The sequence below is a fragment of the Hylobates moloch genome, unplaced genomic scaffold (assembly GCF_009828535.3).
Source record: "Hylobates moloch isolate HMO894 unplaced genomic scaffold, HMol_V3 SCAFFOLD_6, whole genome shotgun sequence".
Lineage (NCBI taxonomy): Eukaryota > Metazoa > Chordata > Mammalia > Primates > Hylobatidae > Hylobates > Hylobates moloch.
This window is the reverse complement of record NW_026652281.1, coordinates 134,514,775-134,528,535: the sequence shown is the minus strand read 5'-3', so window position 1 is coordinate 134,528,535 and position 13,761 is coordinate 134,514,775. Positions and strand designations below refer to the sequence as shown.

Here is a 13,761-nt window from a genome sequence, read left to right as displayed (position 1 = left end):
CTTCCCCGTGCCTTGATGCTTTTATTTCTCAGAGTGGACAATTGAATAAGAGTAATCCAAAAGAAAAATGAGCAGAGGATGGAGACAGAGAAGCAAATGCAAATGGCCCTTAAGCTATGAAAAGACATTTAACCTCAGTCATATTAAGGGAAAGCAAAGTATAATTCTGATGAGGTGAGATTTTTCATATATCAGATTGCAAAGACTGAAAGTTAAGATAATAATAATATAACAACAATAATAATGATATAGTGTTGTGGAGGGTGTGAAGAAACAGGTAGATATAATCACTATGGAAAGCAATTTGGAGATATACTTAGAAATGCAGCTAACACTTGCACATGTATGTGAGGATATATTTACTATGATGTTTACTGCACCATTGTTAGCCATAGCAACAACAACCTATATGTCCTTCGGTAGGGACCAATTAAATTAATTCTGGTACATTCCTATAATGCAATGCTTTATGGCTAAATAAAGAGGCAGCCCTATATTTACTGAATAAAATCATCTTCCACAAAAAATTAAGTGAAAAATGCAAGGTGTAGAACAGCGAATAAAATATGCTTTCAAGCCAGGTTTGGTGGCTTGCCCCTGTAATCCTAGCTGCTCAGGAGGCTGAGGTGGGAGGATGGCTTGAGCCAGGAGTTTGAGGCTGCAGTAAGCCACTCCACTCTAGGACTCCAGCCCAAGTGACAGAGGGATGTACCATCTAAAAAAAAAAAAAAAAAAAAAAGGCTGGGCACAGTGGCTCACGCCTGTAATCCCAGTACTTTGGGAGGCTGAGGCAGGTGGATCACCTAATGTCAGGAGTTCAAGACCAGCCTGGCCAACATGGTGAAACCCTGTAACTGCTAAAAATACAAAAATTAGCCAGGCGTGGGGGTGGACGCCTGTAATCCCAGCTACTCGAGAGGCTAAGACAGGAGAATCACTTGAACCTGGGAGGCGGAGGTTGCAGTGAGCTGAGATCATGCCACTGCATTCCAGCCTGGGTGACAGAGCAAGACTCTGTCTCAAAAAAAAAAGGAAAAGAATATGCTTCCATTCTTTATTAGATAGATTATCTTTAGAAGATACACACAGAATTATACCTAGCAGATATAGAAATTAGAGATATGAGTATCTTTAGAAAATATACTGTTAATAAGTGCTATTCCTCCAGGATGTAGAGAAGTAGGAACTGGATGACTACAAGAAAAATTTTCCAAGACATACTTACATCTTTAAAATATTATGCATGTATGACCTATTTTTTAAAATCTTGAAACGGAGCATGGCTTCTTCATTAGAGAGCAGGCTTAGCATGCAACCCTCCCCACCCACAAATATAAATCCTCAATAAGGTAGGAAGAATTTATATAAAACAGGCCAGGTGTGGTGGCTCACACCTGTAATCCCAGCACTTTGGGAGGCTGAGGCGGTCAGGAGTTCAAGACCAGCCTGGCCAAGATGGTGAAACCTCATTTCTACAAAAAAACAAAAAAAAAAACAAAAAAAAACACAAAAATTAGCCAGTCGTGTTGGTGGGCGCTTGTAATCCCAGCTACTCGGGAGGCTGAGGCACAGAATTGCTTGAACCCAAGAGGCGGAGGATGCAATGAGCCATGATCGTGCCACTGCATACAGCTTGGGTGAAGAGTGAGAATCCATCTGAAAAAAAAAAAGAATTTACATAAAACATTATTCTCTGAGTAGATCTTGATGAGAATATGGGGATGGAGTAACCTGGAGGGAACAAGAAGAAGAGGCTGAGTATTCCCTCCTAGAAATTATTCTTAACTTCATGACTTTACCAAAGATATCTTTGCCCTTGGGGGCTTCTGACCGAAGAGTATACTGATAGATGTTGCTTGCCCACACAGGAGCCCGACCTGCCCCTGACCTCTGCTTCGAGAAGGTGAATGTGGCAGGAGACACCTTTGGAAACTGTGGAAAGGACATGAATGGTGAACACAGGAAGTGCAACATGAGGTGATGACCAAAGGGCAGGCCCCATGAAATGAGGATGAACAAGCAGTTTCTGCTCTGTCCTCACTGCTGCCCAGCTCAGCAGCATGACTGGCCTCAGAGCTGCACCTTTACATCAATCAGTTGAAGTCAGTCATTTATTCTTGGCCCCCTGTTTGACAATACACTTTTCAGCTCTGAGGAAGTCAGAGGAGGGTGTAGGTGGCAGTGCTTCCTAGAAAGCTGATCAGGCTTCCTTTGGGGACCATCTTACAGTAGGGCAGGGAATCAGCCCTTTTGGGTCATTTCTGCCAAATTCTAATCATGCCCTAATTTGAATAGCTCCTCATTCATTAATTGACTCATTCATTCGCTTATTCATCATTCATTCCAACCAACCAGCCACTCATCTGTCTACCCATTCATCCGTCCATCCATCCATCCATCCATCCATCCATCCATCTACCACCCACTCACCCACTGATCCATCCATCTATCCATCCATCCACCACGCACTCACCCACTGATCCATCCATCCATCCATCCATCCGTCCGTCTGTCCGTCCATCTATCCATCTACTATCTGTTGAAGATTTACTGTCTATCTACTATCTATTGAAGATTTACCATGTGCAAGATACTGTGCTGAGTGCATGGAACTTTTAATTAACAATATAGTATGATAATAGGAATGTGGAGAGAGCCATCCAACCCATCTTAGTGTGTCTGAGTGGTTTCCCAAAGGAATTTGTACCTACACTGAGATCTGGAGCAGTTACCTCGGTGAGCAGAGTGGAGAGTGGTGCTGGTACATAGGAGAGTAATCCAGGAAGAGAGATGAATATGGAAAAATTGGTGGTTGAAAGAACTGAGAACAGTTTGATACAGTTAAAGTATAATGTTGGGGTGCAAAGGAGAAGGTCTGCTGAGAAATTAGCCTGTATAGTTTAGCATGGACCAGATCATGAAGAGCCTCAAATGCATGGCTAGGGGAGTTTGGACTTTAGCTTGAGAGCAGTGTGGAAATTAGACTCCTATGGGGCAGACTGGAGGCAGGGAAATCAATCTTCTGCAGACCAGGTAAGGGGGGTGGGGCAGTGTGAATTAAGGTAGATATATAGGAGGGAAGATTGACAGGGTTTGAAAATGGCTTGAGCCCAGGAGTGAGGGAGAATGGGGAGTTGGAGATGACCCCAGATTTCTAGCTGGAGCTCTTGGGTGGATGGCGGTATAAGGAGCAAAAAGGGAAAGATTGCTCAGCTCAGGTGGCTGTTTTTGGAGTTAAGGACTTTTCGAGGCCAGTTCTCTGGTCTAGATTTGCTCAGGGTCAAGGAGCCTGTTCTCTTCCCTTGGTGTCAGTCCACATGGAATCTCTCCTGGTGGGTTCCAAAGCACATGACTGCCCTAAACCTTTGCCCCACCCCATGCAAGCCTGCTGTCTTGGTCAAGAAAGACTGAAGCTCTCTGGTGCCCCAGCTCTTCCTCTGCCTCTGATTCCACTTCCTTCTCTCTCTGTCTCTTGTGCCCAGAGATGCAAAGTGTGGGAAGATCCAGTGTCAGAGCTCCGAGGCCCGGCCCCTGGAATCCAACGCAGTGCCCATCGACACCACTATCATCATGAATGGGAGGCAGATCCAGTGCCGGGGCACCCACGTCTACCGAGGTCCTGAGGAGGAGGGTGACATGCTGGACCCAGGGCTGGTGATGACCGGAACCAAATGTGGCTACAACCATGTGAGTCCCCTCCTCCAGCTCACCTAGGAGCCAGCTGCAGAGCAGAGTGATTAAGAAGTGAGCTCTGAGGGAAGGATGCCTGGGCTCAGATGCCACCTCCCCAGCCTCAGCCTCGGTGGCTCCCTTCATGAAGCGTGTATAGTGACAGCAGGCACCCACCCCAGAGAATTGTCAGAAGGATTAAAGAAAATCATCCTGGTAAAGCACTTAGGTGGCCTAGCTAGTGCCACTCTCATCATTGCTAATTATCATGGGAATTAAAAATGGACTAGGAGTTAGGGAAGCCTGAGCAAAATAATAGCAACTATACCAGAGTCGATTCTGATAATGAGGCTACGGAAAACATGAAGCATTTAGCATAGCACCTGGCATAGAATACTGTCACCATCATTATTTTTAAATACAATGTTAAAATTGATACATATTAATGGCAAGTAATTAACATAATCAACATAATAGTCCTTTAATGTGATAACACATATTTAATATTGTATTGTTAAATATGATACTTTAAAAATATATTTGTTGTTTTCTCCCTAATTACAAAAGTAATAGCAGAATTTAGTTGGCTGTTGTCCTGTCCTTAGCGTGTGGGCTGTTTTCCATTTTTCACTTTGATAGTAACCCTTTTTGGGCCCTCATACTTTTTTTTTTTTTTTTTTTTTTGAGATGGAGTCTTGCCCTGTCACCCAGGCTGGAGTGCAGTGGTACAATCTTGGCTCACTGCAACCTCTGTCTCCCGGGCTCAAGCAATTCTGCCTCAGCCTCCCGAGTAGCTGAGATTACAGGCACAGGCCACCAGGCCCAGCTAATTTTTGTATTTTTAGTAGAGACAGAGTTTCACCATGTTGGCCAGGCTGGTCTCGAACTCCTGACCTCTGGTGATCCGCCCACCTCAGCCTCCCAAAGTGCCAGGATTACAGGCGTGAGCCACCAGGCCGGGCCATGGGTCCTCATATGTTCCAAGTGCAAAATCTTGCCTCCTGACTCCCAACCAGCATCCCTCCCACTGCACTGATCATTCTGTTTTCTCTCCGTGCAGATTTGCTTCGAGGGGCAGTGCAGGAACACCTCCTTCTTTGAAACTGAAGGCTGTGGGAAGAAGTGCAATGGCCATGGGGTGCGTGCTGGGTTCTGGCTTCTCTGTGTCATGGGGGCGTCATGAGGGCAGGCCCTGTGGGTGGCTGACACTCTCCGGGGTGCTGATGCCTCTGCCCTTTCTTCGCTCCAGGTCTGTAACAACAACCAGAACTGCCACTGCCTGCCGGGCTGGGCCCCGCCCTTCTGCAACACACCGGGCCACGGGGGCAGCATCGACAGCGGGCCCATGCCTCCTGAGAGTGAGTGCCAGCCTGCTGGGGCCACTGCCCGCTTTTGTGACAAGAGCGGGCGTCAGGGACAGGTGGCATGTTGCAGAGCATCCACATTGAGTCAGCTTCATTGTCCTGATTTTGTAGAGAGGAAATCAGGATAAAGAGAGACCAAGAGAGAGGAGCGACTGCCCATAGTGTGGTGTGGGGACACGGTTCAGTCTCTCTTCTCCCATCCTTTCTACTGAGGAGAGGGAGCCCGCTTAGTAGAGTGAGAGTAAGAGAGACTGTAGGTCATTGAATGTTCCCATTCTTTTTAGGGGACACGGTGACTATTTATCTTTGGGCACTTAAAAATAATCATGAACCTAGGACACATTATGGTGGTTTAGATTTCCTCTGATGGACACAAGTTAAAATGGAGAACCAGACACTCAGAAAATTTTATAGTATTTTAGTGGATCTCTCAAGGATTCTAGCACTATGGTTTCTAAAGTTTTTTTTTTTTTTTTTTAAATAGCAAATAACTTAAAAAAAAAGCACCAAAATCTTTCAAGGAAGAAACCCCAGTATGTAAAACTGATAAAAAGTAGTGTTTTGTTAGTACAAATATATTCTCTATATTTACATTAACCACTTGAGAGAATATTGGGGTAGTTTTGATGAAACCAAATGTTGAGTTATGGATTATGGGTGAGAGTTCTAGTCTTAAATCCGTCTGAGTCTTTTTGTTTCTTTGGTTTTTTTTGTTTTTTTTTGAGACAGAGTCTTGCTCTGTCACCCAGGCTGGAGTGCAGTGGAGTGATCTCGACTCACTGCAACCTCTGCCTCCCGGGTTCAAGTGATTCTCCTGCCTCAGCCTCCTGAGTAGCTGGGACTACAGGCGTGTGCCACCACACCCAGCTGATTTTTGTGTTTTTAGTAGAGACGAGGTTTCACCATGTTGGCCAGGATAGTCTTGATCTCTTGACCTTGTGATCTGCTCACTGCGGCCTGCCAAAGTGCTGGGATTACAGGCGTGAGCCACTGTGCCCGGCCCATAATGTGTGTTTTTAATTATAATTTGTAAGTTAAAATAAGTAATACAAATTAAATGCAAATCAAATGCCTGAAGAAGAAGCACGAATACCTATTTTGAAATCTGCTGTAGCCCAGACAGCTTCTAAATCTCCCACTTGGGTTCTGTTTCTGGAAGGTGTGGGTCCTGTGGTAGCTGGAGTGTTGGTGGCCATCTTCGTGCTGGCGGTCCTCATGCTGATGTACTACTGCTGCAGACAGAACAACAAACTAGGCCAACTCAAGCCCTCAGCTCTCCCTTCCAAGCTGAGGCAACAGTTCAGGTATGACAGGGTTCGATGGAGGATTCAGGGTCAATTTATGGGTCACAAAGGTCTCCATAAATGGTACTTAGCAAAAGTGTTGGTGATAGTGGGTCTAATTCAGGGAAGACAAATGCAAGGTACACACTGCCCTCTCCCCTGCTGTGACTGTGACAGGCATTACTAGTTGATCTTATTGTAAGTACTCTACTGATTCTGGTCATCACTCCTGAGTTCCTCTCAGCAGAATACCCCAACCAAATCAAGTTGAAATATAAAATAAAATCTATTTGCCATCCTTTGTCTAGTTGATTTTTTCCCCATTTTATTTTATTTATTTATTTTTGAGATGAAGTTTCGCTATTGTTGCCCAGGCTGGAATGCAGTGGCACAGTCTTGGCTCACTGCAACCTCTGCCTCCTAAGCTCAAGTGATTCTCCTGCCTCAGCCTCCTGAGTAGCTAGGGCTACAGGTGCATGCCACCATACCCAGCTAATTTTTTGTATTTTTAATAGAGACGGGGTTTCACCATGTTGGCCAGGCTGGTCTCGAACTCCTGACCTCAGGTGAGCTGCCCACTTCGGCCTCCCAAAATGCTGGGATTACAGGCAGGAGCCACCATGCCCAGCCCCCTCTTTGTCTTTTTAACCACTGTTGCTTTAAAGTTTGTTTCATCTGGTGTCAGAATAGCTACTCCTGCTCGCTTTTGGTGTCCCATTTGAAAAGTGATTTGTTATTTTGGATATGGAAGATGTACAGTCTCTGAGTCATCTATTAAATAACACTTGTTCTGGAGGGGATTTTAAGTCCCAGGTCTTTCTGGATCTATGCCTGATGGGGATTGGTTGATGGCTCGTGACACCCTTGTATCTCCTCACAGGGCAAGGGTCTTAAAAGGGTGAAGAGAAGGTGCTGAGAGAGCTCTGCTTTGTATAAGGCCAACTCTGTTTCCTTGAGAGTTCTCTATTGGCCACACGTTTTTCTACTTAGGAAGATGTGGTTTGAGAAGACCAATCCCACTCCCTCCAGAGCAGACTTGGGAAAGATTTAGCTGCTTGCTGGCCATGCTTGGGTCAAAGGGAACTCAGGCACTGTCCCCTGCTGAACATCTTCCCCTTTCTTTTCCTCCCCCATTTCATGTTTCTAGTTGTCCCTTCAGGGTTTCTCAGAACAGCGGGACTGGTCATGCCAACCCAACTTTCAAGCTGCAGACGCCCCAGGGCAAGCGAAAGGTAAGAGCTTTGCACCACTGAACTTTGCTACTTTTCCTTTATCCCTCAGGGCCATGCTGTATTTTTCTTTTTGAGATGGAGTCTCGCCCTGTCGCCCAGGCTGGAGTACAGTGGCACCATCTCAGCTCACTGCAAGCTCCACCTCCCTGGTTCACGCCATTCTCCTGCCTCAGCCTCCCGATTAGCTGGGACTACAGGTGCCCACCACCATGCCTGGCTAATTTTTTGTATTTTTAATAGAGACGGGGTTTCACCGTGTTAGCCAGGATGGTCTCCATCTCCTGACCTCGTGATCCACCCGCCTCAGCCTCCCAAAATGCTGGGATTACAGGCATGAGCCACCATGCCTGGCCGCCATGCTGTATTTTTCTAAGAGCCTCTGTGGGCCTATGGGATTGGTAATAAAAGCCCTTTTATTGGCTGGAGAGACATGTTATTTGGTTCTGACATCCCCTAATGACTTTAAAGGTTGCATCTGACTTCTGGGATCCTCAGGGGTTTAATAGATTGGTGTGTCTGTTCTCCCTTTGGGCTCTGGTTTATCTCAGAGAGACACACAAGGACAGCCCTGAGTGATTTCTTGTCTCAGGTGTTCCTTGACTTGTGCGTACAGGTGATCAACACTCCGGAAATCCTGCGGAAGCCCTCCCAGCCTCCTCCCCGGCCCCCTCCAGATTATCTGCGCGGTGGGTCCCCACCTGCACCACTGCCAGCACACCTGAGCAGGGCTGCTAGGAACTCCCCAGGGCCCGGGTCTCAAATAGAGAGGACGGAGTCGTCCAGGAGGCCTCCTCCAAGCCGGCCAATTCCCCCCGCACCAAATTGCATCGTTTCCCAGGTAAGTGGATAGTCAGCAACCTTGGGCTGGGAACATTGCTTTTAAGGCCACTTTCAATGGGTAATAGCAAAGGTGGGGAAGGTGAAACTTGTGGGGTCATGAGCTGACTGCCTTTTCTGCAATTCAGTGAATACAGGGGCGCACAGCAGGTTAGAGCAATGAACGTGGGGAAATAGACTCTCTAGGCAGCTCCTAAACCACGTGGCATTTTCTCCCGGGGTTGGCCTATTTTATGACAAGCCACTACCCACCTTCCACCCCAAATTAACTTCTGTCAGTTCCCCATGCTCGTCTGCCTGCTAGGTCTTTGTAAATGCTGCTTGTTCTGCCTGATACACTCCTTCCGCCCTTGGCGGGGCCAGCTGCTGCTCATCCTCAGATCTGCTCCTAGATGCCGCTTCTCCCAGGAAGTCCACTCTGATTCCTCAAGTCTGAGGTTGATGGGACTGTATTTCTCTCATCATAGTACTCTTCCCACCAAATTGTACCCATCGGTACCTTCTACTGATTGGAAAGTCTTAGGGATGGATCCTGATGCCTTGCCCATCCCAAGGGGCAGGTGCCTCTGGGAGGTGAGAGTGGGGTCTAGACTCTCCGCCCCCAGCCCTGGTGCTCTTGGAGGCAGAGCCTGCCCAGCAGCCTGTTCCCACTGCGTATGTGTGCTCTGATGGCTCCGACCACACCTTCTGCAGGAAATCCCCCAGTGCAGACACAGGTGTTTTCTGGGTGGCGGCCGGGTGGGGTGCCTTCCGGAACTGGCCTGTGTGTTTTGGGTGTGACCCCTCAACTGAGACTGCTTTCTTTGGGTGTAATCCAGAGGGCTCCGTGGAACCCAAGCTGTCTCTGACCCTAAGGACTCTGGGGTTGGCTGCAGGCTTTGGAGGGGCCTTGGGATGTGTAGCAGTGGTACAGTTTGGGAAGGCTGAGGGCATCCATTCTGTTTCTCTGCTGTGAAACCGCTGCTCTCCCTTTCCTTTTGTGTGGGGCAGAGGTAGGATGGAAAAATCCATGCAGTAAGAGAGAGGAAAGATTGACAGGGAGAGAGAAGGAAGGAGGAAAGGAAAAAAGCAAGAGAGGGGAGGAGTGGAGAGAGAGAGGTAGAGAGTGTACTCGTGTGCTGAGGGTGCTATAACGGAGTACTGCACACTGGGTGGCTTCAAAACAGACACTTATTTTCTCACAGTTCTAGAGGCTAGGAGTCCAAGGTCAAGGTGCTGGGAGGGTTATTTCTGAAGCCTCTCTCTGTGGCTTGCAGGTGGCCACCCTCTTGCTGTGTTCTCGCATGGCCTTTCCGATGCACTGCTGCCTCCCTGGTGTCTGCGTGTCCAACTCTCCTCTTCTTATGAGAACACCAGATTGGATTAGGTGGCCTCATTCTATCCTAATCTCCCCTTTAAAGACCTTATCTCTAAATATGGTCACATTCTGAGGTACTCAGGGTTAGGGCTTCAGCATATGATATTGTTTTTAAATGATGAGTGCACAGTTCAGTCCCTAACAGAGAGATGAAAGAAAGGGAGAAAGCAGGCGTGTAGAGACTTGGGGTTACAGGAGAATAGGGGTGCCAGCAGAGGGAGGAGGGAGTGGGTCGGGCGAGCAGTCCACTCAGACTGTTGTTCCGAAAAACCCACGCTAGAGGCGTGTTCAGAGAACACGGGGCCAGCCTCACCCCTGTCACCCCGAGGTGCTGAGCCATAGGTCAGGAAGCGTCAGCGACAGCGGGGACCCAGCTGTGTGTTAAGTGGCGGAGGCTGTGCGTACCCTGCACCTGCACCCCTGGGACTGCTGGCAGGAGGCCCGGGTGCAGGAAGCTGCCCAGCCAGTGGCAGGCACCCCAAAACACAGCTCCCAAGCACAGCTTCTCCTGGGCCCCAGGGCCCAGGTGGGTGTCTCTCTACAAGCGAACAGTGGGAGGCAGCTGCTCTGAGTGGGGGCTGCTGTGATGACATTGGGCTGCCACCTGCCTCCTCACAGCCATTCCAAGAAGGGAATTGCTGCAGCCCTTCTTTCTCTTGGAGGTTGCCAGGCCTCATAGGATTGAAGGGACTTGCCCGACATTGCACAGTTGTGAGTGGAGGAGCTAGGACTTGAACCCAGGTCTCACCCAGCTGAGCGAGACAGCCTCCTGCCCAGGGGCCACTCAGTCTCCAGTCTGCCATCAAAGATTCCCCACCTCCTAACTGGGGGACATGGACCCCCTGGAGAAGTGATGGATGAAACGTCATCATCACATCTTGAGCTCTGCTATTCTAAACCGGCTTATGCACCTGCACTCTGGGCCAGGCAATGACGAGCAAGGCAGATGGCAGTTTTGCCTCTAGGAGCTCACATTCTGCTGGGGCAGTGACTCTGGGATATGTGTCACTGCAACAGCGATATGTGCTGTGAAGGAGAGGCTCAGGGTGCTCAGAAGAGAGTAACAAGAGGATTTGACCTAGTCTGGAAAATCCAGGAAGGTTTCCCTGAGGAGGTGACATTTGAGCTGAGACATGAAGGAGGAACAGGACTTAACCAGGCTGTGAGGGCAAGTGATGAAGGAGCTTTCCTGGTCCCAGGACCCACTAGTAAGGAGGCTCTGTCATGGGGAGAGGGTCCTGCGGGTTGAAGGAACTTAAAGGTTTGTGTGCTTGGGGCCCAAGGAGCTATGAGATGAGGCTGGAAAGCCAGGAAGAGCCCGTCTGTGCCCAGGCCACATAGCCTTGGTCAGGACTTTGGTCTGTATTCCATAGGAAGAGGACAGTGGTGACATGATGCAATTCTCTGTTGACAAGGATTGATCGCTCTTTGGGATATCTTTAGGCAGGAGAGAGGTGTATTTCCTGCAAGGGGCCCATAGATGCTTCTGAAGCTGTTAATCTACTGTTTGACCTGCATGGGGATTACTTAGTGTATTCATGTTGTGATAATTTATCTAGTTGTATGTTTATGATTTGTTCACCTTTTTCTGTGTATATTACATTTGAATTTTTAAAATAGTTTTAAAAAATGAAAGTCACTCTAGAAGCAAATGGGTGTCCTAGTTAGAAGATTTAAAGGTTGTCCTGAAGAAAGATGGTAAAAGCTTGAAGCAGGGAGTAGACAGGGCTGATGGAGTGAAGCTGATGAGAAATGTGCAGAAGAGAAAATAGATAGGAGTTGAAGATCCATTGCTTGGCAGGGGATGACGCCCCGTGTCAGGCTTGTGCAATCTGATTGAGTGAGATGCTGTCCCTTGTGGAAGGGAGCGTGGGCCAGAGTAGCTGAAGGACTGTTTCTGCTTTAGAAAAAGGAAAACAGTGCTGGGCGAGGGCCCTGGTAGGGCTGAGTTGATCATCGCAGATGTGGCCTGTGGCTGGCTGCTGCGCTGGGAGGCCCAGCGCTGACATGCTGATGAGGCTCCTGCCCAAACTCCAGCCCCTCAGTGGCTCATTTGCACAGCGTCCTTGGGAGCACAGCCTTTCCCAGTTGCAACCTGACATCTGTACCCACCTGTCACCTGCCCCAGAAGGTCTCTATCCTGGCTTCCAGCAACCATTGCAACTTGGCAGCTGTTCTGAGCTGGGGAAGGCGGTGGTGAAGGGGGCGGGTTGCATTGTCCTTCTAGATGGAGCTGAAGAAGATGGCTTTTTGGCCCTAAGAATTTGTTTTAGTTTCTGATGCCATGAAGCTTCTTGGGGAAAATCTCAGCTCTTTGTGTTATTCCTGCCCTCTCTATGTGCTTGCCTTTTGTCCACTTTAATATGTGGTAGTGACCCTCTCAAGAAGGGAAGGAAGTCAAGAAGAGCAGGCACTGGAACTCCCATCTATGCAGTTGGCTTCCCCTTAAACCCTAACAGCTTGGGGGCCTGCGGGTGGGACAATCATTCTTTGCCCCTTAAAAAACAATGGATCAACTAATACGTGTTGAGCACCTACTGTATACTAGGCACTGTTCTGGAAGCCAAAGATGTATCAGTGAACCAAACAGATACGGACCCCACCCTGCTTCCACTCTGGAGGGGAAGGGAGAGACAGGAAGTAAAAATCAACTAGATAAGTAAATAAATTATATATGTTGGAAGACAGTAAGTGATATGAAAAGAAAGGAAGAGGTATATTAGGACAAAAAGGTCAGGGAATGTCAGGGTGGGGGCTGTTGTAATTTTAAATAGGGTAGTCAGGGCAAAGCCTTGTGGAGATGGTGAGAACATGAAGGTAATAGTAACACAGCAAGGACAGAATCCATGAAATATGCCACACACGGACAACCAACATGAACAAAATGTAGCTGCTGCTTTGTTTAAATTTTGTTTTAATCTAAACAGGCAATACACATACATGCTCTTGTTAAAAAAAAAATGGAATGTTCAAGGGCTGGGCGTGGTGGCTCACACGTATAATCCCAGCACTTTGGGAGGCCAAGGCAGGCAGATCACCTGAGGCCAGAGTTCGAGACTGGCCTGACCAACATGGCGAAACCCCGTCTCTACTAAAAATACAAAAATTAGCTGGGCATGGTGGTGGGCGCCTGTAATCCCAACTACTCGGGAGGCTGAGGCAAGAGAATCGTTTGAACTCGGGAGGCAGAGGTTGCAGTAAGCCGAGATCGTGCCATTACACTCCAGCCTGGGGGACAGAGCAAGACTCCATCTCAAAAAAAAAAAAAAAAAATGGAATATTCACCTGGAACATACCCCTCCCCTCTCGCACCCCATCCCAGCGTAATCTCTTTGGTCTGTATCCTTCCTTTTTTCTGTTACAGACATTTCTACTAGGCGGTGAGCGTGCTGACTTATTTTATGTCAACTATCCTCTACAGCTTGTTTGTCCCACCTAACAACTCTTGAACATCTCCCCACGCCAGCCCCTATCAGCCTACTTCATTCTTTTTAAGTGCTATATCATCTGTCACTTTATAATTTTAGTTATTTTTCTGCTGATGAAATTTTGCTTATTTATAGTTTCTTTGCTGTTACAAACAGTGCTGCAAGGAACAACCTTGCAATTTCATTTTTGTGCACGTGTGCAAATAGTTCTCTAACATAGGTCAGAAGAAGTAGAATTACTAGATCAGAGAACAGTTATTTGTATTTTTTTTAATTATACTTTAAGTTCTGGGATACATGTGCAGAACGTGCAGATTTGTTACATAGGTATACACATGCCATGGTGGTTTACTGCACCCATCAACTTGTCATCTACATTGGGTATTTCTCCTAATGCTATCCCTCCCCTAGCCCCCCACCACCCAACAGGCCCTGGTGTGTAATGTTCCCCTCCCTATGTCCATGTGTTCTCATTTCATGTTCATCTCCTACTTATGAGTGAGAACATGCGGTGTTTGGTTTTCTGTTCTTGTGTTATTTTGCTGAGAATGATAGTTTCCAGCATCATCCATGTCCCTGCAAAGGACATGA

At 47.6% G+C, this 13,761-nt stretch overlaps 1 protein-coding gene across 3 annotated transcripts in view; it reads left to right on the top strand.

Annotated features, from left to right (window-relative positions):
* Positions 1–13,761, top strand: part of ADAM19 (ADAM metallopeptidase domain 19) — a 99,239-nt gene that overhangs the window by 79,705 nt on the left and 5,773 nt on the right. For 2 of the 3 annotated variants that reach the window (XM_032158492.2, XM_032158491.2), the window contains exons 15-21: positions 1,869–1,977; positions 3,483–3,687; positions 4,730–4,807; positions 4,919–5,027; positions 6,193–6,337; positions 7,464–7,548; positions 8,162–8,386. In XM_032158492.2, the coding sequence (XP_032014383.1) occupies positions 1,869–1,977; positions 3,483–3,687; positions 4,730–4,807; positions 4,919–5,027; positions 6,193–6,337; positions 7,464–7,548; positions 8,162–8,386 (956 nt within the window). The remainder of the gene's footprint in view (positions 1–1,868; positions 1,978–3,482; positions 3,688–4,729; positions 4,808–4,918; positions 5,028–6,192; positions 6,338–7,463; positions 7,549–8,161; positions 8,387–13,761) is intronic. The other variant, XM_032158493.2, reaches the window with a different exon arrangement.